The sequence below is a fragment of the Microtus oregoni genome, unplaced genomic scaffold (genome assembly GCF_018167655.1).
Source record: "Microtus oregoni isolate MIOR12 unplaced genomic scaffold, Mior012 000028F_ref0000031, whole genome shotgun sequence".
NCBI classification, from domain to species: Eukaryota; Metazoa; Chordata; class Mammalia; order Rodentia; family Cricetidae; genus Microtus; species Microtus oregoni.
Genome location: NW_024543087.1, coordinates 26,289,100 through 26,312,450, shown reverse-complemented (window position 1 = coordinate 26,312,450; position 23,351 = coordinate 26,289,100). Strand labels below are relative to the sequence as shown.

The window sequence follows — 23,351 nt, the reverse complement described above, 5'->3', positions numbered from 1 at the left end:
TGGAAAGACAAAGGGGCTGCTACTCTAACCCAGGAAACACCACACATGATCGCTTCCTAGATGTGTGGGATGCTGAGGGCGTCAGAGCCTCTGATGGTGATTCTTTGGACAAGCTCTGCTGAGCTGCAACCTATCACAGAAAACCATGGACTCTCTTCCTTCCTCAATGCTGTTCTGCAGTTCCTTTCAACATGTCTGCCTTCCTAAGAAACAGAATTATTAGGTATTTATGTTCTAGATGGTTCTATATTACTCTAAGGGTCACACAGCATTTAGACAAAACAAAAACATTTATTGAAGTATTCCAAGTCTAAATGAATCCCCTGGCTCACCAGTATATGAATCTGGAGAACATAGGGTTGGGCTATCCCACCCTGCACCGGCTTTGGGAGCTCTGGATTTTAACAGCATGCTCATACTCTGTGGCCTTTCCTTCAATAGGACCTGTCCTGGGAACTCTCGACTTACAAACAAAACAGCTGCCTTTGGCATTGTGTTCAGGAAGTGGCGGCCAGCTGCCAGGAGCCCTTGATCCTCCGAGGAACAGCCTGGCCTCCGAGTTACAAAGGGCATATGCATCACCAAGTACTTTCTATTTCATATAATATGTAGTGACATAGGGTCACAGCAGGGAACCTTTGCTTGGGCCATTGTTAATGCCAGATTTGATTTGGCTGAGAGCTTTCCCTGAGGGCTGCTTCTTGCATGTCATCCTCAATTCTGTGCTGTGACATTTCACATCTGGAAAGACTGGTCCCGAGACAGGACCTTCATTTGAATTCCTGAAGTTGGGAAAGTTGACCACCTCTGCTAAGAACCCGGGCTTCATGTGGAGCCTGGAAGATGGGAATCAGCTTAGGCTGTATCTGGCCCACAATCTGGAGGAGACAGAGGTTCCGGGAGCAGCACTCTGCTGTTCCAAGGCAGAATGGAAGCATCACCCATGGCTAAATCTCAAGAAGCAAATGCCTGCCATGCAGTGTTTCCACAGGTCCATCTCAAGTGCTGCCGCATCAGGTGCCTTTGGATGTCAGCAAGCATCAGCTACCACCCTCTTTCCCTGAATAGGGATTCACTCACTGCACCTCTTGGGCAGCCAGCCTGGCTGGGTCACCGTCCAGCCACACTAACACAGAGGACGCTGCAGAGCCCCAGCTCCTACAGAAGCAACTTAGTACTGGGTGAGGGAACTGGTGACTAGTGACTGAAGGGACAGGCTTGAGAGAGAAGAGCAAAGACTTGGGAATGAGAAGAAACAAGGGAAAGGGACAAAGCAGGAGGCAGAGCGTCAGGAGAACTGAGAGGAGACTGGAATGTGAGGTTCCACGGGTGAATGCCAGCACTGTCCCATAAATGTCCCCTTGCTCCGGGGTTTCTGGCTTAGGGTGTGGCCCCTGTCACCCACTTAGATACTGAGGCTAGTGCCTTAGATCCCTTCTCTCTTCCCTCCACCAGCTAACCACTCATCAGAATCTTGCTGATTTTGCTTCTTAGTTATCCTAAATTCATCTCTGCTGCCACTCCTCCGGTTCTGTTGCGTAGACTATGGTAATAACATCCCAATTGTCTCTCCAAAGCCAATAAAGATTTCTAGGATGAAAAGTGCATGAAGGCTGGGGTTTAAAGTGTCAGGAGTTCTCTACCTGGGAACCCAGCAAGCAGCCTTTCTCCCATCTACTGAAAACACAGATGTCTGTCAGCAGCAACCACGCTACCCACAAGAGTCAGACAGTTCCATCCAGCCTCTGTGTGGGGCATGGCCCAACTCCTACCTTTTCCTTAGATCCCAGAGGGCCTGACTTCTGATGTTCTACCCTCTGCTTCTGCCTTGTTTTGCTGTTCTTTACTCTAGGCCAATCAGAATTAAGTCTTCTGACCTGAGGCATGACTCAACTGGCTACCATGGTTACTGGGCAGGGAATCCCATAAGAGTGGTAGGCAGTGCTACTGGGGAAGTGGCGTGAGAGAAACAGCCTTGTCTCATCCAAAGGCCAGCTCTCAGGTCAGAGGAAGCACACGTGGAGAAACTGTCTCCCCAGCTGTGTTAGCCTAAGGAGGCTAACGGTCCAGATGGAGTAAGACAATAGCGCAGCACATGGAGTTTAGCTCTGCTCCTTTTCCCCTCAAAACACTCTCCGCACCCTCTCTATCTCCCACCTCTCCCCAGGAACATTCAAAATCAAGTCACAAGCGTGTGCCCTTGGGCCCTCGATCTTTAACAAGCCGATTCATCATTTCCTTCTAACCCAGAGCAGTTTGGGAAATGACTGTAACCTATGGTGGCCATGTGGGGTCAAGTTCACTGACACCCCAGGTGCACAGAGAATGCAAAGGATATTCCTTCCAAGTAAGATGTCAGGTTGCATGGCTTCTGTGAACTAAGTGGAGAAAAGGGAAGGATGGAAGCCTTGTGTGAACATCGCAAATGCCTACGTACCCACTTTTGAAATAGTTGTTTAAAGCACTATTTCCCCCAACCTACCGAATGTTTCAGAGGGGCATGCCTGCCCACAGACCTTCCCCAAAAGCCTGGTGGTATGATGAACAGAATATGCTGACTAGCCAGGCTTATCTTGGTTCTAAAATATTCACTTGATTCTTTGGGCAAGAAAAAAGAGTGAAAAAGATTTCCTAAAGATAGTGGTGGAGGCAACACACTCAACTGTATGCAGAGGGGCCTCACTTTCCTTTTGGAAAGGTGTGGTTACTGCCAAATGCAGCCCACGGTGGGAAGGAGACTTTGCCTCAGCTCCCCACAGTGAGACTGGAGGGTGGCGAGTCCTTGGATATCCCTGCAGAGAACGAAGCAGACATGCTGTGGGTCCAAGTGAGATGAAGAGCTCCATTGACACAGCAGCAACCAGTTAAAGGAGCCGGTAGACCGGCTCCACCTCACGGATATTTCGTTTCTCCTTCACAGACTCGCCGGAGAGTGGCTGTTCAGCTCTAGGGACCAGGCTGGCCACAGTAAATGCTTGACTAATGACCCTGCCGTTCAGATGGATCTGCTCTCAAGCCATATCTCTCATACTTTCTATCTATGTCAACTTTGACAGTTTACATACTTTGAGTCCCCAAGTTTCCGTCTTGAGAGCCGAGTGAATATATTCTCCTTACAGTACGCATGTGAAAGCCAAGTGAAGCATCATAGGCTGAGAATCACGGGATGCACACCATGGGCGTGCAGTAAAGGCAGGCTTGGTCTAAGCCACCCCCCATGGCATCCTCTTAGCAGTCCAATTTCCTATCAATACTTCCTGGCCTTCCTCCTTTCTAGAAGCCCACTCGCCCTCTCCATTAATAATTGCTTCCCTGTCTCCCTTTCTCCTCCATGTGTGTAGTGATATTTTATTGGTGTTTTAGTAAATAAAGCTCATCTGAAGATCAGAGAGTGAAACAATCCCACTGGTCTGCTTTACAGATCAGGTAGTGGTGGCCATTTCTGACTGAGGTAGAGGTAAAAGCCAGTGGCTGGTTGTTTTGCTTTTCTGACCTTCAGGTTGAACTCCAATTTCTGTCTCTGGGTTTTAATTAATCACTCCACACATGCGTGATTATCTTTCTGCACCCACCCCCACCCTACCTGAAGCTGCTCTGCTGTGGACGGCCAGGCACAGCCTCACAGGCCTGCACCCTGAGCAGCCGCTTAGCCGCAGACACTTGGCTGAGTGTTTTGCTGTTGCTATATTAAATCCCTTAATCATTCCATTTGCATCAGGCCTTGGAAATTATGTAGCTTCTTGGTGGAGATGAGCCAAGTGTTTTTGCAGGTGTCTGGCTCCTCTTTTTATAATGGTCTTGAAAGCAAGAAGCTCTCGAGAATCTGGCGTGGCAGAAGGACCTTGAGTGTCACTTGGTTCTCTGTCAGAAACTTTTAACTGAATTTTGCTGTTTAATCCCCATCCTAACAGTGCAGAATTTCCGGAAGCTCTGTCATGCTATTTGCCTAAAGCCACACGACTGGCAAGCTGACTCTGAATCAGTTGTGCTTGAGGCCAAAAGCTGAATTTTCTGACCCTTCTGCCCTAAGCAAATATCCCTCCAGGAGGGCTGATGCAGGTTGGGAAGGCTGGGTTTTTCTTCCCCTCCTCGGTCTAATTAGATAAACTTCATTTGCATGTATCACTGGAAAGCTATTAATTGAACAAATTCTCCAAAGGAAAGCCTACCGCATAATTTCTGAAGGGATTTCTCGGAGTAGGTCTCCCGGTCGCAGCCCTTGCCGATGTAATTAGTCTGCAGTTGGGCGGTGACCTGGAGAGAAGACACGGCGCCATCGCACGTCTCCAGGTGGATGCTGGGGAACAAGGGCACACTCCCCGAGCCAGGCTGGTACTCAATCCGTTTGGTCCAGTCTGAAATAAACAAGAAGATTAAATCAGTTACAGTCAGTCCTGCTAGGCCACTTGTTTTGAAAAGATGAATTCGTTCCAATAAATCATTTGTTTCAACAAATAGATTAGCCAACAGTCTGAGGATAATGGAAATTTTACATTTGCCGCATTAAAGATCTCACCCCGCCTTAAGGAAACAGCAGGTGAACCAGAGGCTGTTTCCAGCTGCTCGGAGCCACAGAAGACTATATGGAGTACATCTATGTATGCACCTTGGTCACCTACCTGCTTCTCAGTTCACAATGTATTGTGGGGAGAACAGAATGAGGCACAGAATTAAAAACCATCAGTGGTGCACAGAAAAGGGAGAAAGAAAAGCATGCGCACATCTCATCCAAGTATTGCAAGGAGACTAAGTCACTTGACCTTGAAGATGCCTGGCATTTGCTGGTGGAAGTGAATGGGGAGCATTTGGAGCTTGTGTGCCACTGTGCAATGGTGGGAGGAGGGTCTGACAGGGACGGAAAGTGGGACCGATGGTGTGGGTGGGCTGAGGCCTGTGCTCTCACCTTTTCCCTTTTATGTGACTTACTGGAGACCTTTAGAAAGCCGCGTCTTACCCGGTCTTCGCCATTTTACCGCATTCGATGTTTATTAGGAACATGCGTGATTTATTTCCAAACAAAAGGAAGCACGGTCCTCCAAGGCTTACGCAAGGTTACAGGGGAGAGTGGAGGGAATCTCAAACATTCAGAACTGTGAGACTCAAGTCTGGGTGATCGCTCTGTCGTCACGGCTTTTCAGTGGGAAAATAATTGGGAGGTGATAAAGCATTGAAGAGAAGCAGAGTCACAATCAAAACGGCGCCACAGAAGAACAGAGCAATCACCGAGAATAAACACCGAGCGGGTTCAAGGGGGAATTGATTGACACATAATAGCAGCTCGAAAGCCAGAGCCAGGGATCCAGGACAAAGCAAGCTTCCTGAGACTGATAATGCATGGTCCCTGGCGGTAGTCAGAGTTCCATAATGCAAGGGTACCTCTGAGAGGCGTCTCACCGCTCTCCACTGTACTCAAAAGCTGCTGGGTGAGTGGAGTCAGTGCAGGATGAAAACCATGGGTGCCATGAGGTGACAAGTCCCAAGTCCTGGTCCTGCAGAACATCATTAGATGGTGTCCTTTTGCCAACTAGAAATGGAAACGTGTGAAACGTCTGATGCCATCTGTATTTGTGGGGCTTTATGTTGGTGTGCAGCCACCAGGCACATTGGTCCCCAGTGGGGCCCTGGCATCCATCAAAGAGATGATACATAGAGAAAGCTGGCATTAGGGACCATCCAGGTGGCTTCCTTTACTGATGAGCCATTTGCTTGGTGTTTCTACAGGCCACATCATGCAACAGTGAAGGAGTCAGGAGTGAAGGAGAGGGAGGTGATGAATAAGGCTGTGCCGCCTTCAGGAGAAGGGAGGCAAAGCGCCTTTAGATCGAGTGTCCGCAGATGAACTTGAAGCCTGAATGCTAAAGCCTGCTGTGCTCTACTTGGAGTAGTGGCAGCAAGGATTTTGGTTTGACTGGGTGTTGCTGAGCAGGTTCTAAAGGCTTCCAAGCTGAGGTACTACCTCATCAGCACAGCAGAGACTTTAATACAAGTTTACAGAGCTGGAGTGAGGGTCAAGTGTTACAATGTAGTCCTGCATATAATGGGGTTCTGATTGAGGTTTCCCAGTTCCGGGTGAGGAATGCCTGTTCCTAGCAGAGCCCTAACATGTTCTAGATAACCATGTAACACAGGTTTAGTTCAGGGCTCCCATGTGAATCGGCTGCCTTCGAAAGAGATTATTAAGTCACATCGCGAATGGAAGTTGCACATCACCATTCTGAGGGTCAACACCAGGGAACTGACAATGAAAGGTTGGTCTGGTGAGTAGATCTAAACCCACAAGGGAAAATATACCCAATTGCAGCCTCCAGGAGCAGAGACAAAACCATCCTATTATACCCACAAAGACCTCTGCACCCCAACTGGGGTACAAGTCCCCAGTCCATCCCAAGAACAAACCATAGAACAAAGGAAAGGGAAGCTTTTGTCTGAGAATCATGGAATTCTAAGAAGCCATCCACAACTAGCTAGTAATGTATCCCAGAGACAGAAAGATTTCTGCAGCTGTGTTAGATCATGCTGTTTACTCTACACAGTATCCCCTTCCTTCCTGACACATCCTCCATGCATCCTTCTGAGATCTCTTATCAAGGTAGACACCCCCATCATGCTTCTTCACATTCTCATGAAGTATTAGGCCCCGAGTTTGGGAGGTGACTGAACCATGTTGCAGGCCCCTGGTCCAGATACTTTCATCTGGCAGAGGAAAGTGCTCAGAATCTCCAAAGACAGCACACGGAAACTATCCACCTGTGGCTTGTCATCCTCAGTAACTGTGAATTCCTTAAGAGCAGAGTTGTGATGGTTACTCTTGAATTCTCCACAGCTAGCTCCTTCCACAGCAAATATTTGCCAGGAGGGTCTGGAGAAGGCTGGAGACCTCACTGCCGCAATGGCAGCCCACCTTGAGCCCCAGCCAGAGTCCAAAGCCCACCCACAAATCCCTATTGCTGCCTCATCCGCCCCGTCTTCAGTCCTTTAGACCCATCCCTCGCCACAGCAGCACAGAACACATTTGCTTTTCTGCTTTTGGGAAAGCATTTGGTCCATAGCTGACAATGGAGAATCTGTTTCCCTCCAAATAGGACATAGCATCAAGGAGACGGCCTGCTGTAACATGAGGGCCGGGCTCATTGGGGTTTCTCTCCCACTCAGTCCCCTAGCAGTTTAGTACCAGAGAAAATTACACAGAGATCTCCATAAATTATAAAACTGATTGGCCCATTAGCTCAGGCTTCTTATTAGCTCTTGTAGCTTATATTAACCCATTATTCTTATCAATGTTAGCTACAGGGCTCAGTACCTTTCTCAGTGGGGCAGGCCACATCTTACTTCTTCTGTGATCTGTGCAGGATCTGGGGATGGATGGGCTTCCTTCTTCCCAGAATACTCCTGTTCTCAATTCCCCACCTCTACTTCCTGTCTGGTTTTCCTGCCTATACTTCCTGCCTGGCTAATGGCCAATCAGTGTTTATTTAAAGCATGATTGATAGAATACAGACAATTTTCCATCACCAGCCTGCTTTCTCCCCTCCCACTCCCTAGTATTCTCTTAGTGAGTTGCAAATGGTTTTGTGAAAGAGACTTTAGTGTGAGTCCAGCTGCATGAACTGACGGTCTTCAAGTGTAAAAGTCCTCCCCTGCACAGACTTTGGTCACAGAGCTCACTCCATTTATCCCATCGGCTTTGAGGCCATCTTTCTAATTTAGAGATCAGAATGGATGAGAAATCCCATCTCAGATATCACAAAAAAGAGAGCAAATAGAGCAGAAACTAAATTGTGACATAAAGCCAGATGAAGACTGGCCCAGCAGCCTCTGGACAGCCCCTTGGTTGGGAGGGCTAGGCCCTCTTCTGGCCAGTATGGAAGTCAGGTACAAAAGAGCTTTAAATGTAGCACATTGCCAGTTGCTTTGGGGACCTCACAAGGTTTGTTTTTGAGGATTATGAGGAACAGGCAAAATTGCCACTATTCAGTAAAAGAAATCAATGATGCTTTCCAAGCCAACGTCCGTGAGAGAGTAGGGAGCTTACACAAACATCTCCAACTCCTGCAAGAGGAAGCTGAGGAGAGCTTGAGAGAGACAAAAGGAAGTCATCACATCCAGCCTTTGCCACACGGCATGTCCAGTCCTCCTCTTTGTCTGGCAGGTGAGAGAGCACAGTGTTTAAAAATAGGCCCCTCGGTCCAGCCCTCCTGGTATCAACCCCAGCCCTACCATCTGCTAAGTAACTTCAAGGAAATCCTCTGCACATCCAAAGGCTGAGTGGTTTCCATAGATTCGCAACAACTACTCAGAGTTTAGGGAGAGGGAATTGAAAACAGGGTTTTGCACCATCAAACACAGGGGCATTTTTTGAAAGATACATTACTGTTAAGTTACCACTTATTAAATAATACGCCAGGAAGTGATTATCGGTCAGTTCATCCACCAAGCACTTCTACATCGGCACTTTTATTTAATCCTCCCTGGGACCCAGCGTGGAGATGTTATTGCCTTAATTGCACAAATGAGGAGGCTGACAGCTGAAAATTGGTGTGACTTGCCCAGGGCCACACAACTCTTTGTGCAGAAGTTCCCTGCTGAGCCTTAGAACTCACCAGGAGGTTTTGCAGATTCATTTTTAAGACCTATTTGCACTGGTTTCTTTCTTTTTTTTTTCTTTCTTTTTTTTTTTTTTTTTTTTTTTTTTGGTTTTTCGAGACAGGGTTTCTCTGTAGCTTTGGTGCCTGTCCTGGAACTAGCTCTTGTAGACCAGGCTGGCCTTGAACTCCCAGAGATCCACCTGCCTCTGCCTCCCGAGTGCTGAGATTAAAGGCATGCGCCACCACCGCCTGGCTTGCACTGGTTTCTTAAAGGGACAATCCTGTCATTGGAAAAGGACCAAGCAGTGTGGTTGGCTTCAGCCTGACTTTGAGGCAGTTGGTAAATTCATGGTCTCTGGATTGATAAGACACGCATGAGGGAAGTGTCAGCGATAACCCTCCATTCTTGGGTTTCATGCACACCCATGATCAAAACTGAGTCTGTGAAAATGGCCGTCGTTCTCACTTCTGGCAAATCCCCAGGCTCAATGAGGGAGATTTCGCAAAAGACTTGTGTGGCACTGGGGAAGTCACACGACTTTTCATCTGTGGCTTCATGAGACGTTGGGACCATTCTTATGTAGAAGACTAGAGAAATTTGGACTTGAATCTCAGCTTCTCCAAATGCAGACACGAGGCTTTAGCAAAGCCGCTGTCATTTCACAGCCTCTGTTGCTTCATCTGAAATGATTCCATCTGCTCCTTGGCTGATTACAAGCCTTGAAAGAGGCAGTGCAGCCCAAGGGCCCATCCAGGGACCTCACTGCTGGGTCACAAGCTTCCCAAATGTCTCTGAACATCCTCCCTGTAAACAAATTCTTGTTGATCTGGAAAGGGTCTTAGATGCTGGTTTATAAATTGATTCATTTTTTTTTCTTAAGTGAACAGAAAGAAGTTGACTTCCTGCTGTTTTAATAACGAGGCCTAAATTACCCTGCCAGCTTTCTTGAAGATGCGAAGAGAGGCATGGCATTGGGATTTAAACTCCTTTCTGTGGATTAAGGATTTGGAAACATGATGATTTTATTAAAATTCTTGCTAAATTTAGGGCTCACACATTTACTTACTGGGAGACTAGTAACCACCTACAAACTTCACATTCAGTGCCTCAAGTTGAAAGGAAGCAAGTCAGAGATTTCCAGGAAGCATGGGCTTTGTGGCTTCTCTACCAATAAACTCAGGTCATTGTTCCAACCTGGCCTTTGGGGATGTCACAGAAGGATGAAAGGGACAGGCACAGGAAGGCCTAGACAATCTCCTTACTTTCACTAGCTATGCAAGCCTGGATGCCTCTAGCTTCTCCCAGCCTCAGTTCTTAGCAGCTGAAGGATCATCCGATCTCGGGGAAGATGCTGGAGTCCCATAAACTGGGAATCGGCTGGATATTGGGATAGTGGGGAGTGGGAAGGTGAGAAAGGAGCTCACTGATAGGTTTGAACAGAAATCTTTCAGTGTTTGCCTTAAGAGAAATTTGGTGACTTGGATTTGGGCACCAAGAGTCCCATTCTGCAACCAGGAGAAGCTACCATGGTACCAAGAATGTGGACATCTTGTGCATCCAGACTGGGACAGTGGGTAAGGAAGGAGTAGGCTTCAGTGGTTAAGTGAAAATCAGATGGTGAATGCTGTGAAGACATTTAGATTTCATTTCAGAACCAAGGAGGAGACATAAAGAGGTATTTTCATGTCCGTTCTAAATATACAAAGGGGTGGGACCCTCCATCCGGCACAATTCGGTCAACTTGCAGAGTGTCATCTCTGCATCTTTACTTATCAGCTGCCATACCACTGGCAGGTGACAAGATCTTTCTGTGCCCCTGTTTCTTCTGCAAAATGGGGAGAGATTGCAGCTGTTCTCATGGAGCCTTTGCGTACTGAGATGGTACCAGTTAGAAGCTTGGCATGGCTCATGGAATATCACCTATCTATATTAGCTTCTGGAAGCTGGCACCTTCTCCTGAATCCATAGGAATCTGAAGGTAGATTCTGCTATCTTTGCAACCAGCCCCCTGGAAAGGTGAGGAACTCTATTCTCAGGTTGGGTCCTAAGAGCCCCATGAAGAAGAAGAAGCCTTAGAGAAAGCTGGGCTGGCCAGAGGGTATGTGACTGCATGAGAATCCTACAGCCTGTCAGAGGCCAGCTGTTGCATTGGATTGATCTGAGCCCTAAACTAGACTTCAAGAAGCATTCCTTGCTTTTCTGAGTTGATTTTCTTTTACTACCTCATCAGCCACAGTTCTGGGTCCTCCTCTGTCGAGGCAGGAGTTATTATCACTGAAGAGTCTGGAGTGTGGCAGGGCATGAAATGAGAGCTACTGCTTAAAAGGGCCCCTGATTGGTTGATTGGCTAGCTGTCATTCTCTTTACAATCTTGATGATTTAAATTCCCAATAATTTTGAAACAACAGGGCCTTGGTTTCCATTCGCACAAATTACATGATTGGTCCTCTTTGCAAGCTTTCATTGGTCACATTCTGTAACCTTTCTAAGCCTTGATTTCTTCATCTGTAGAATGGGAACACTAAATAACTGTCTTGGAGGTAGGCACCAGAGCATAACTGCCAAGATGAGGGTTTTGAAGCCAGCCCTGGTGTGATCTCAGCTCTGCTGTTTACTCCTGGGGGCAAGTCATTTCCTTCTCTGTGTGAATTTATTCACACAAACACCTAGTTCAGAGTCAATTATGGTGTTTATATGAGATAATAAATGCCAACCACTTAGCCCTGTGCCTGATATGCATAGGCACATACATTCTGGGTGTCTGAGTGCTAAATTATTTGCCTTTCCCTTTTCCAATTAAAAACAATTACACACAGAAACCATTTAAAAAGAAACACAACACAAACTCTGTGAACTCAATTACAAACATAAGGAGTCCCCTCTCTTACTTTATGACTGACCCTTTGCCATTTGCTATATTTTATTTTAGCAACGCCATTTTTACTACCTTTTAATTCCTACTAAAAGAGATAATTAACTACCAAAGCAGAGAAGGGGGGGTGGTGGCATGGATCTCTGTGCTGAGATCTTTGGTTAAGCCTCAGGCCATGCTCTTGCTGGTCCCTCTGTCTGGGGTTCTGGTTCTTGTCCTTCTGCTCTCAGTTCCTAGTTGACTCTGGGAAGGAAGCTTCTCAGGTTGGCCTTGGTGGAGAGTCTTCACCACCCCCACCCATCCCCCACTCCTGAGAAACAGTTACCTATTTGTTTATGTCCCCGCCCCAATCTAGAGTCAGATCAGTATGTCACACATTGAGTAAGCACTCAAAAATTATCTGTAAAATAGGTGGTCATGTGTATTACTCAGGATGCATGCTCACATATGTACATTCATGTACACATGTGTATGCTGCAATTTTTGCTGCCCAATGCCAGGAATCTATTACTATACTTATGGTTTGACATCCCTCTAACTCTGAGTCAGCTGCTAAATGATAGGCTGTCAGGACTTAAAATGGAAGGGATTCAAGACACCTCCAGTGCTGTGCATGTGTGTACGTGTGTGTGGAGGGGTGAGAGCGTGTACTAAAAACTGCTTTAATGTTAGAAACCTCATTGTGTTCTCAACCATATTTAGTATCTTTATATATTCCCCATGAAAGGCAGATGAAGTAACTCAAAATTTGTCTAGCTCTGATATTTTCTCCAGCTTCCAGGGAGCAGAGGGGACTTCATCCTGTCCCTGATCAACAACGTGATTACTGGCTCTTCTGTCTTAACCTGCAGATGTCACACCCATCAGCAGATACTTCTAGCTCCTTTCAGTAGCGCTGGGAAACTTCAGGCAGCTTCCTGCCCAGAAGCCAGACTTTTACGAGGCCCCCTTTCCTGGCTTGTCACTGTCACCCTGAAGAACTTGTGCCACCAGGTCAGGATGTGCTGCAATGGCTGTCCTTATGTCTGCCTCACCCTGTGGAGTGTGGGGGAAAGGGCATCTTCCAGAACAGGCTGCTCACTTGCTCTGTGCCTGGACCCAGGCCTCACCGGCTTGCTACAGGTCTACCAAGACCAGACCCACAGTACTTCCACAAAGACATTTCATAGTTTTTCAGTCTCATAATAGCAACAGACTTGGTTGTATCTTTGCCATTCATTCCTGTTTCTAAGAAACTTGCTTCTCTTACTGTTTCATGATGTGCTGGTCCGCGGCTGATCATGAGAAACCACAGCCCTTCCCTGAAGATATCTTGAGAAGGTCTGCTTTAAATAGTACCTATCCAGATTATTTCCTAAAAACTACTTCCAAGGCCCTCAGCCCCAGCTTTAGAGCATCACAACATTTTATGCTGTACATCCAGGGCTCCTTTAGGGACTACTAAACCTGTACTATGGTTTAGGTGGCTTTCAAGGCCAGCGTATCTTTACTTCAGCCTTATGGCCATCGTTTCTCACCTGGACCAATTCCTATAGTAACCTCGTTACTTCTTTTTGCCCCTCTATCTTACACTAGACAACATTATCCAACTAAAATCTCCAATTTCTTTTCTGTGACTAGCAAGCCCAGACTTTGCTTTCTCTCCAGAATTTATACACTGCAGAAGTCTCATCATTGTGCTTCTCAGATTTCTGACTGTAGAATGCATGGGATGGTGGCTGGCTTTAGGATCACCCTCCCCGCCCCCCCCCCCCAAAAAAAAACTTTTATAATTCTTCTTTTAACAGCCTCAGAAGATTGCAGTTGAAAAGGGTTTCTTGATGGGGGAGGAGAAGGAATAAGTCATTTGAATTGGTCTTTAAAATGCTCTGAATGCATATATAGACATGGAAATCCCAAGTCTAGACAATATTGAGCAAGAAGTCCCCTCACAGTCATGAGCTTTGGCCACAGAGGAAGATCTGAGGAAGATCCACACCTGGTGATTGAACAGGTTCTAAGGGAACTCTGTAGACTGGGCACTGGCACAGCGATGTAGGACAGTTTATCAAGGGACCCAGAGAGAGGTTTTCCTCCCTTTCTTTCCACCATACAGGGCAGCACATGCGTTATAATCTCATAAGAACCATAGATACCACACAGGGTTATTGTGATATTCTAGAAATGCCTTCCTGCTTCCGGTAAGGCTACACACCCTTGTCCCTATTGATTTGGGGTTAAGGTTCATGATTGGCTTAACTGTAAAACAACAGCGGATAGTTCTGAAGGGAGAGCCTTTACCAGGCTATGAGTAATGTGGAAAACCCTAAGCCCCTAGTATTCCTGGGTAGAATGCAGTAGAGAGGGCCATTCAGCTGCCGAGGAGGACATTGCTCTCCAGTGTCACTATCAGACTCCGTCAAGATGGATAATGGAAAAGAAAGGATGTCCCAAAGTTGGAACCAGAAATACTACAGAACAAAGTGTATAAATACACCCAGAATTTGGAGTCAGGGCTCCTGCACAAGTTCTCATTTTTTCACAGTAGGGAACTTCACAATCTTTGTATGATGGGGTTGTGTTAGTGTCACATAATACTGACGGATGGTGTGGCTTCCTTCCTTCCCTGTCCTGAATGAGACTGCTCACTGGGTACCCCGCTCCTGGATTCTGTGCTGTGTATTGTATCTGTGTACAGAAAATAGCATGTTCTCTTTGGATCACAGGTCTCTGAGCAGAAGTTTCTCTCTTTGGACCTTATGGACATCATAGCTTTGGAAGGTAATCTGAGGGAACTTTTGAAGATCCTAGGGAGAGTATAGATGTATTTTATAGTGATAGAGAAGAGGTCACTGGTGATGAAGAGGGATCTGCAGAGATTGGATTATTGCCTGTAACTTTGGGTTTGGTTTGTGGCTTGACCAGTGGAGTGTGGGTGGATATGACAGTAGACAGTTCTTTGAAGAGACTTTGTAAGTCAGAGTGTGTTTCCATTCACTCTTGGTGGTTTCTGAATCTACCCAAAGAACTGTATGCACCAGACAGGCTTCTGACTACTGAAGACTCTCAGATGGGAAGATGGAACATAAGCCCAGTCCTCTGGTGATGTGGATCACCGTTGCAGACCAGCGTATGTGCCACACACCCATAGAACACAAGTAACAGTGAGGGGTAAAGAAATCCATGTGAGCTTCGGACACATGCTGCACAGCATAAATTGGTGGACATTGGCGAATACATTGAGATAGTCCAGGCAAAAGAGTCATGTTAGAGAGAGGAACCTTCTGAATACATCACTGGTGAAGATAACTCTTTAACAAACTCAGAGTCAATACCAAGTTTGAAATCAAGTCTACACATCCTGGTCCCAGGAGGGATTGCTGGAATGGGTCAATAATCATATGGAGAGAATTCTGGGGGTTGGTAGACTTGGGTGGAACTAAAAGGTCAAGATCCTAACCCTAGTGGAAATGGATCCAGGTCAAGCTGGCTAAATATTATCGTTGGTCTGATAAGGAGACAGTCTGTAGGGGTCTGAATCAGTAGCTCTGAGGATCGTGATGTGGAATATTTGTAATTATTTAGTGCCAGAATGCTGTGGGGGTCTTATTCTATGGAGTAGGCTCAGCTACATTTGACTTAGCTTGTAGCTGCTCTCCTATGGGTTGGAGGTAAGAAAATGGGCTACAACCTGTCTCCTTCTGACTTTGCCTCCCCAAACTCCAAGCTTTAAAGGAGACAGATAAGGAATCCCTTTGGGTCCTTCCCTTGAGTTTTCTCCCCACCTTGCTGTGTTCTTGTCTCATAAACTGATATTCAGTTAATAAAAAAATACAAGCAGATGCTGACTTGAGTCAGGTTGGGCCTCTTAGCATCTTCTACCCTTTGATTGCATTGTCTGTCTACCATGTGATTTTTTATTCATTTATCTTTGTGATTGTGTGTGTGTGTCCTTGTGTATTCACGTGGGTGCATGTGCATGGAGAGGTCAGGGATCAACCACAAGTATCATTCCTTAGACACTACCACTTTGTTTTTTTTTTGTTATTTTTATTTTTAGACAGAGGCTCTCATTGGCATAGATTTTATCGGGTGGGTTAGGCTAGCTGGCTAGGGAGCTCCAGGAATCCACCTGTCTCAGCTTTCCCAGCTCTGGGATTATAAGTGAGTTGCACTAAGTGAAGTTACTAAGTAGCTTTTCACATGGGGTCTGGAGGTTAAACTTAGGTCCTTGTTCTTTCACGACAAGCAGTTTACCAGCTGAGCCATCTCTCCTGGGGACTGTCTGTTTACCTGTGACACAATCAATCATAAATTCCAGAAGAGTGTGGATTGTGTCTATTTTGTTATCATTGAAATCTCAAAGCTTGGGCCAATTTCCAGAACATAGTAAGTTCTCACTAAGCATTTCAGAGATGGGTGCAAGGGCTCATTAGGAAAGGCTCCCTTGCCTCCAGGAATCCCATGGTCTTCTTGCTCGGGGCAAACTTTCCTCACTTTGTGCTCATTGTAGCCTCCCTCATTCTAGTACTTCTGAATGGAAGATGATGCCATTCTACTTAAGTGGCTTTCTTTTCATTTTGTTTGTTGCCATTCCAGGATCCATACACCTGTGCACAGACCTTAGGTAGGTTCTGTAGCAGCTCAGATGTGCACCCCAGTCAGAGCAGCCACTGGCCTTCCATGTGCTGGACAAGGGAACCATTCTGGTCTGCACAGACCCCTCAAGCTAGGATGAATGTTCCAGTTCTCCAATAGTGTGCACTCTTGTGAGTGTGGGCGCCACCTCATTCAGAGCCCAGCAGCTCTTTCCTTCCTTTCCTCTGGTTCCATGCCCACTGGAGGGCAGGTAACAAGCAACAAACCCTGAAGGACCCATATCGTGTTTCGAAAATAAGGCCTTCGGCTTCCCTCTCCCCCACCCTCGGAATCATTCACCTCCACCTTCGTACTTCTCCAAAAGTACTGGTTTGATGTCGAAGAGATCCAGACAGTGCAGAGCAGCCCCGATGAAAGATACTCCTCCCAAAGGGGAAATCATTAACTCAGCCAACTAGGGTACTTTTTCATGGATTTATAGAAATGCTTCTCTCTCATGCCCAATAAATATGAACATTTTCCAGGCAATTTTCTTATCTTGGGAAAAATGCATTATTGGTGTAAGATGGAGCATCTGTTCTTTGAGCATATTTACTTTTATGTCTCCGAATAGCATTTCCAACTGGAGAGGATGACTTTCCATGCATGCATCTTCAGTCCTTTTGAAAAATACCTGGTGTATATTTTGTCACATCCTAGTCATATAAATCTCATTCGTCTATCAGTTGCACATAACTTCAAAACTTAATTTTACACAAAAGAACCTCGACTCCACGTGGCCCAAGAACATGGGACTTAACATTTCACCGGACAGCATTCTCAACTTAGAATCAAATTCTCACATCTTTGGAAAATATGATCAAATTGCAGTCTCCACGGAGACCCCAGTGTGATGCTGGGGGGAGTTGTACTGCTGGAAGATGCAGCTTTCTCACTGCAGGGGGCAGCACTGAGTCATCAGAAAAGGTTGGGGGAGGTCCTTGGTAACACATGACTCAAGCTTCAAAGCCTTTAGACTTTGGCTTAACCCATGCACTCCTGAGAGAGGAAAAGTGAGAAGACTGTGGAGCAATACTCATGCATACTGATGCACTGAAAAGAAAACTAGACCCATGCTAGTGCCTGCCAATCACAGACCTACAGGACACTGCCGAATGTATTTGCATACTCCTTTGTGACGCAATGTTATGGAGCTGGTGAGGTTCTTTGATATGGGAGATACATATGCCATGAAGCAAGAAAGAACATAAGGTCCACACGGCTGAATAAAGGAAGAATTCACAATGATAATAATACTGCATTATTAGGTTATGGATATTTTATTATTTACCGTTATCATTAATATTCTTTTATTTTTGTGAAATTGTGTTTATGATTGTGTAATTGTGTGTGTGTGTGTGTGTGTGAATGAGGACTCAGGTGTGCCACAGTGCCTGTGGAGATGAAAGGACAACTTCTTGCCACTTTTGCTTGTATCACTTCTGAGGTTTTGCTGCTCTGTCCTCCAGGCTCTCTGGCTTGCAAACTCCCAGAGACTCTCTCATGTCTACCCTCCATCTCCCTACAGGAACACTAGATTACAAACCTAGGCCCTACCATGTCCCAGTATACAGGTTCTGGAGATTTAGAATCCAGTTCACACTTGCACAGCACAATCTTTAACTACTGAACCATCTCCCTGCCCAACTATAGGAAAATTCTGTTGTGGTTATACTCTATAATTTTTTTAATCTTTAAAAAATGATCATAAACTCTATAGCTAAAATAGTAGCATTAAAAGTCACAATGGCCCGAATGCCACTTGCCTTGATGTTTCCTCCAGAATGCAGAGTGTGTAGATTCACCTGAGAGACATCGCTCTCCTAAGCCCAGGGGTATCTGCTCAGTCTTTGTCACAAGGCCCGGCCGGCATATGTGAGTGCCACTAATGCATCTCACACAGAGTACTTGGGGATTTGACATTGTAGGTTTTATGCTCAGTTTGGATGCTAGTGAGCTGAAGTTCCAACACCTTAGAGGCTGAGAGGGAGCAACATACTGTCAGCATTTGCTTCTGGCTTGCAGCCTGGAAGAAAAGCTGGTTTGCTCAAGAAGTTCATGGCAGGTGGGGAATCCTGTGTCATCATTCAAGTCTCCTAGCCAGCAGACAAGGCAAGTCCCAGTCCTAGGTCTTTGTGAACTTGGCTACTATTACCTAGGGATTTGGAATCTCAGGCCGGAGACAGATACTGATGTATCTGGGACACAAAGGGTATCAAAGCCACCCTGGCATCTGTCCTCCAGCAGACTCCTTGATACTAAAGCCAGACAGGTAAAGCTTGTTTTAAACTGTGCCTAGTGCAAAGTGATTAGGTCACTGTGGCAACACCCTCCATAAAAGATTAAGGGTTTTTGTTAAGAGACTGGGTTAGGGCTGGAAGGAGCAAATCAGGACTCACAGGACTCATTCAGCTATCAGGGCAGTGGGTTATCATAAGTGGGGTCAACTTTCATCTCTCTCACACATAGGCCCCTCTTACGTGCTCCTGTTTTCCTCTCAGCTCCCCATCATGCTGTGATACAGCATAAGACCTTCTTCGCCAAACACCAACCTGATGTGGAGTTCTGCTCTGGCACTTTTCCTACTCTAGAACTGTGTGTAAATATAAGCCTTTGTTCTTTACTGTTTATCCTACCTCAAGTATTTGAATATAGCTACATGACATAGGCTAAGACAGGCAGGGGAAGGGATCCTTCCTGTTGAGGGCTGTCTGGCCTTTGGTGACCAGAAGAACTTGCTCATCATGTCCAGCTCCTCACAGGATCCTTCTGAAAAGTTCTGGAAGTTCTCTTTCATTATCTATCTATATCAGAAGCCCCACTGAAAACTAACAGGCAGTAACTTCCCCCCCAAATCTTCAACTACATTGAGGATGTCTGTCTCCATCTGCCATAAAGCAAGATGTGCTAAGAAGATGGAAACAAATTCCTAGAGAGCACAGCAATTAATCAGCGGTTCTCCTCAGGTATTCTCTCTACTCCTCCAGTTGCAGTACCTTCCCCAATCCCTCAGGGCTTCCATCTAACTTCACCCACCTCTAAAGCCCAGTTCCGGTTCCATCTCCTGTGAGAAGGCTTTCTGATGCCGGTCACCTTCCCCAGACAGCTGAGCAATGGAACACACACCCTTCATCTCAGCTATCAATGGTCACTGCCCTGGTCATTCTATATTACAATAGCTTGACCACTTGCTTACCCTCCCCTCCACACTTCAGCTCAGGGTTCGCAGGGTCTCATCACTAGCTGGTCTTAAGCAAACTCCGGGGATGTTTTATTGAGCTTTGGGAGATTTCTAATTGATCCAGGACCACAGCTGCCCCATTGCATAGTAGGGTGGCATCAGAATCCCTGTAGGTCATTTCACCCATCAATGCAAATCCAGAGTTCTCTCCTTCTACCAAGAGCTCCATGTGGTAAATGTGGGGAGATTAGGGTCTATTCTACCAACTTCGGAGATGAAGACAGTATAGGAAAAAGAAGAGGGGCAGCCTGCTTTGTGGGTCATGTTTATCAGAATCCTTAGTCTAGCTGGTGCACAGACAACAGGGCGCTAAGGCTGGGTGGGCTATCTACAAACTTGACAACAGAGAGCAAGAAGAACGCAAATGTTCTTTGCTATATTCCTTATGCAAGCCATCAACACATCTATATCCATCTAAGGAAGACATTGGCAGGAGGCTCATTTCACCCTGAGACTCTTAAGGCTGAAATGTTCAAGGCTGCACAGTCAGCAAGACTGGCCAGACTCCCCAGATACATTAGTGGCTTCTGTCATTCTTTGCCTTCATTTCCCTTACTACCAGTATTAGCTTAGTCATTCCCAGATGGCAGGTACAGTTCTTTCTTGTGACAGCCTCCTGCTAAGTGCTGCTATTAGCCTCATTTGGTGGACATCACACTCGAGGGCCCAGAGAGACTGACTTGTCCAATGTTCTGCAGTCAAGGTGTGGTAGGCCCTGCACTTGAACCCAGGTTTTTCTGACTTAAGAGACAGCACTCTAACTCTATTCTTGCTTTCTTTAAAGTGACATCCCAGGGACTATAGATAGAAGAAAGAAATTGTAACTCAAGTCAGTAGAAAGCACAGTCTGCTGGCTATGTGGCTCAGCCAGGTTCATGAACAGGGAAGGTAGAGTGCAGAGATTCTAATGGGGGAAATTGTCTCAGCCATGGTTCCTCCTCTTAGCATCTCCCATGAATATCCTTGCAAAAGCTGCTTTCCTTTTGTATCCCCAACAGGTAACCTAAAAAGGTTGAGAGATATCTGTGCCTATAATAAATAAGCTATGGGTATGTATGAAGGAGTACACCCCTCCCCCAGTTCTGCAAGGCTGACTTGTGCAATGATACAATGGATGGTTCTAAGTGTAGACACTTGGTCTGCACAGCTCTTCTCCAGAGTTCCAAAGACAACGGTGCCCTGCATTTGTTTTGGAAGCCTCTGAGATAACCAGTCTGGGGAGCCTAGTGTTCACACACACAGATAGTACTAGGCTGGATATTGTGAACCATGGAAAATCTTAGCCTCAATGTCCTCATCTCTAAAATGTGTAGGCAGGATGTGGTGAAGATCACATGGGTCCTCAGCTGGCACTCAGCAAATGGCGATTGCTCAAACAGCAGTAACTCTCGTTATAGCCTTTAGTATTGTGTGGATTGTGGTCATTCCCCCTCCCCCCAGGGCTGAGATCGTCGGCCCATTTCCTTCAAACTCAGAGGCCAGGTGGAATACAGCTCGAGCACGGTGCTTTGATCCAGCAGGTCTTTAAACACATTAGGACGCCACCGAGTAGGTAAATCAGCGTCCCGTACAGAGCCATTTGTTGCCCCTTAATGATCGGCTATGTCAGAGATGTCAAAACAGGTCGTTATTCACAGTGGAGTGCCCCATGAGGCCAGCAGCCAGAGCAAGCTGCTGGCCTGGCAGCGCTCAGCAAATGCGAAGCTCACGGTCACCCCGCAGCAGTAAGCAGGGCTTGGGCCTTCGGGATAGCTTTGCTAGTTGTTTGGGAAAAAAATGACCCATTGTGGTTTTAAAATCAGAGCAAAGGGAACTCAAATCAAAGCAGTGCTGTTTGCTGAGCCTGCTGTGTGGTTCTGCAAGGCCCCCCATAGGTACTTTCTATTTAACCCCTGAGAGTGTACACATAAGGAAGCCAAGGTCAAGTGGGAGTAAGCTTCCCAGTTCCCAGTGAAGCTGGGACTGAAAGTTGAGGTCCCCTTCTCTGGGACAGTGCTGTTTTCCCACTGTCTCCCTTTGGTCCTAGTCTGAACCCCAACATGTGGGCCATGCTGCTCAGTCCACACAGTCTGGCTGTGTTCTGTGAAGTGTGTTCGTTTATAGGGCATCACTTACTTCCTCAACTTTAATCATATCATTGCTTGCACAATGGCTTAAATTTTGCGAAGTATTTCTACATGGTGACCTCTTTTGGTCCTGAAAATCCCACAAAAGAGAGTTTGGCCAAAAATTATGATTCATAATTTATGGTTGAGAAAACCAAATCTAGGTCAGAGGAACGGCTGAAACAAATCCTGTGGCCGTATGGGAGTGAAGGTAATCTTAGAGTCCAGTCTGCATTCCGGGCCCAGCTGGGTAATCAATGGCTTGTGCTCCACCCCTGCACCCCTCCACCTTCTAGGGCTCTGGGATTTTTCCATGTGGGGATTAGGGCACATTGCTTGGAAAAGGAGGAACAGGGATGGACTCAGAGGAAGATGTGGAAAGAGTGAAGGTTGGATGGAGATGAATGGAGAGGGGGCCGTGAGGAGAGAGGTTATGGGCCCAAAGGAGAGAGTGAGGAGGGCAAGGGAAGCCCGAGGGCAGAGGAGACAGAGGCAGGGACTAGAGAATAAAGGAAATTATTGGAGATGAACCTCCAATAAGCCCGGTATGACCCTGCTCAACGGAAAGGAAGATAGGGAAATGATTTCATGCTGCATTCTCTTTGAGGGGAAGGTGACATCTTTTTGTCCCACTCAGGGCCAGCATCTTTGTATTTGAAGCTTAGTCTCCAAGTTCCAGGTTCACTCTGTGTCCTCTGGCTTGTGAGATAACCAGAGGCAACTTTTGGTTTAGGCAGACAGTATCTGAGAGATAGGCCATCTGCAAGCTTGGGTTTGTTTCTGAATGAGCTGCTACAGCAGCCTCGTGATAAAAAGGTGAGCTGGGTCGGGCAGAAAGAGGAGCCAGCCCCACTGTGGTGGGCAGTTCTTAGGTACCGTTCCATTGAATTCTAGCTAGCTTCCCACACAAGTCTCACCATCATTTCGTGGAGTAACTGGGAGGCTAACATGCTGCCTGGTGATGCCCAGGTCATGTCTGTCTTCTAAGATTTCTAAACTGCCTTCGTAAAGCTGGCAATAGCCCTTCTTGGGAATCGCCAGCCTCTTTTTCCCACCTCCTTCATACTCCCTGCCCTCCACTACGCTTTTGAATTGATAAATCGGAATTTGAATTCCATCCTTGCTATTAGCAGCTGTGTAGTTGGAGTAAATCTCTCTTTTACTCATTTTCCTATCTGTAAAATAGAATAGAATTGCTTACATCACAGGATTGTTCCTGTCTTCTGTGCAGCCATACTTGAACTGACTAATTTATGATCTTTTGCCTTTGTACACTATGTCCATCTGGTGTCCTGGTCTTTCTAGACTATACTAGACAACACAGTAGACCACTTCTTCCAAACGTGGCAATGAACATTAACAGCTTCATGAAGGGGTCATGAAGCTTCACCTTCCACCCCATGGGCTTGAAAGTGAATATTGAGATTTGGAGGGGCATTTGATCTCTGTCATGGGTTCCTTTGTTTCAGGGCGTCTGTATGTAATCTGAAAGGAGTAGAACTGTGTCCCAGGGAACACTTCGACACCAAGACTTGAACTTCTTACAATACCCATGTGCTATAAAATATTCTTTTGATTTTTTGTAAACATTTAAACATAAAAATATATATATATATATATATTTTTTGTGGTTTTTCGAGACAGGGTTTCTCTGTGGCTTTGGAGCCTGTCCTGGAACTAGCTCTCTAGACCAGGCTGGTCTCGAACTCACAGAGATCCGCCCACCTCTGCCTCCCGAGTGCTGGGATTAAAGGCGTGCGCCACCATCGCCCGGCTAAAAATATATTATTTTAGCTAATGGTTCTATTAAAAACAAGTGGTTTCCTCAGTTGACCTATGGGCTACAGTTTTCTGAAGCCTGGCTTAATCTATTATCACTGAAGAAGGAATTTTCATTTTAAAACACTTTATTTATTTTTATTTTATGAGA

General features: G+C 46.2%; 1 protein-coding gene across 2 annotated transcripts in view; it reads right to left on the bottom strand.

The window, feature by feature from the left end:
* The window catches only part of Clstn2 (calsyntenin 2), a 580,398-nt gene that overhangs the window by 90,838 nt on the left and 466,209 nt on the right, over window positions 1–23,351 (bottom strand). For both annotated transcript variants that reach the window (XM_041676753.1, XM_041676754.1), the window contains exon 6: window positions 4,170–4,355. In XM_041676753.1, the coding sequence (XP_041532687.1) occupies window positions 4,170–4,355 (186 nt within the window). The remainder of the gene's footprint in view (window positions 1–4,169; window positions 4,356–23,351) is intronic.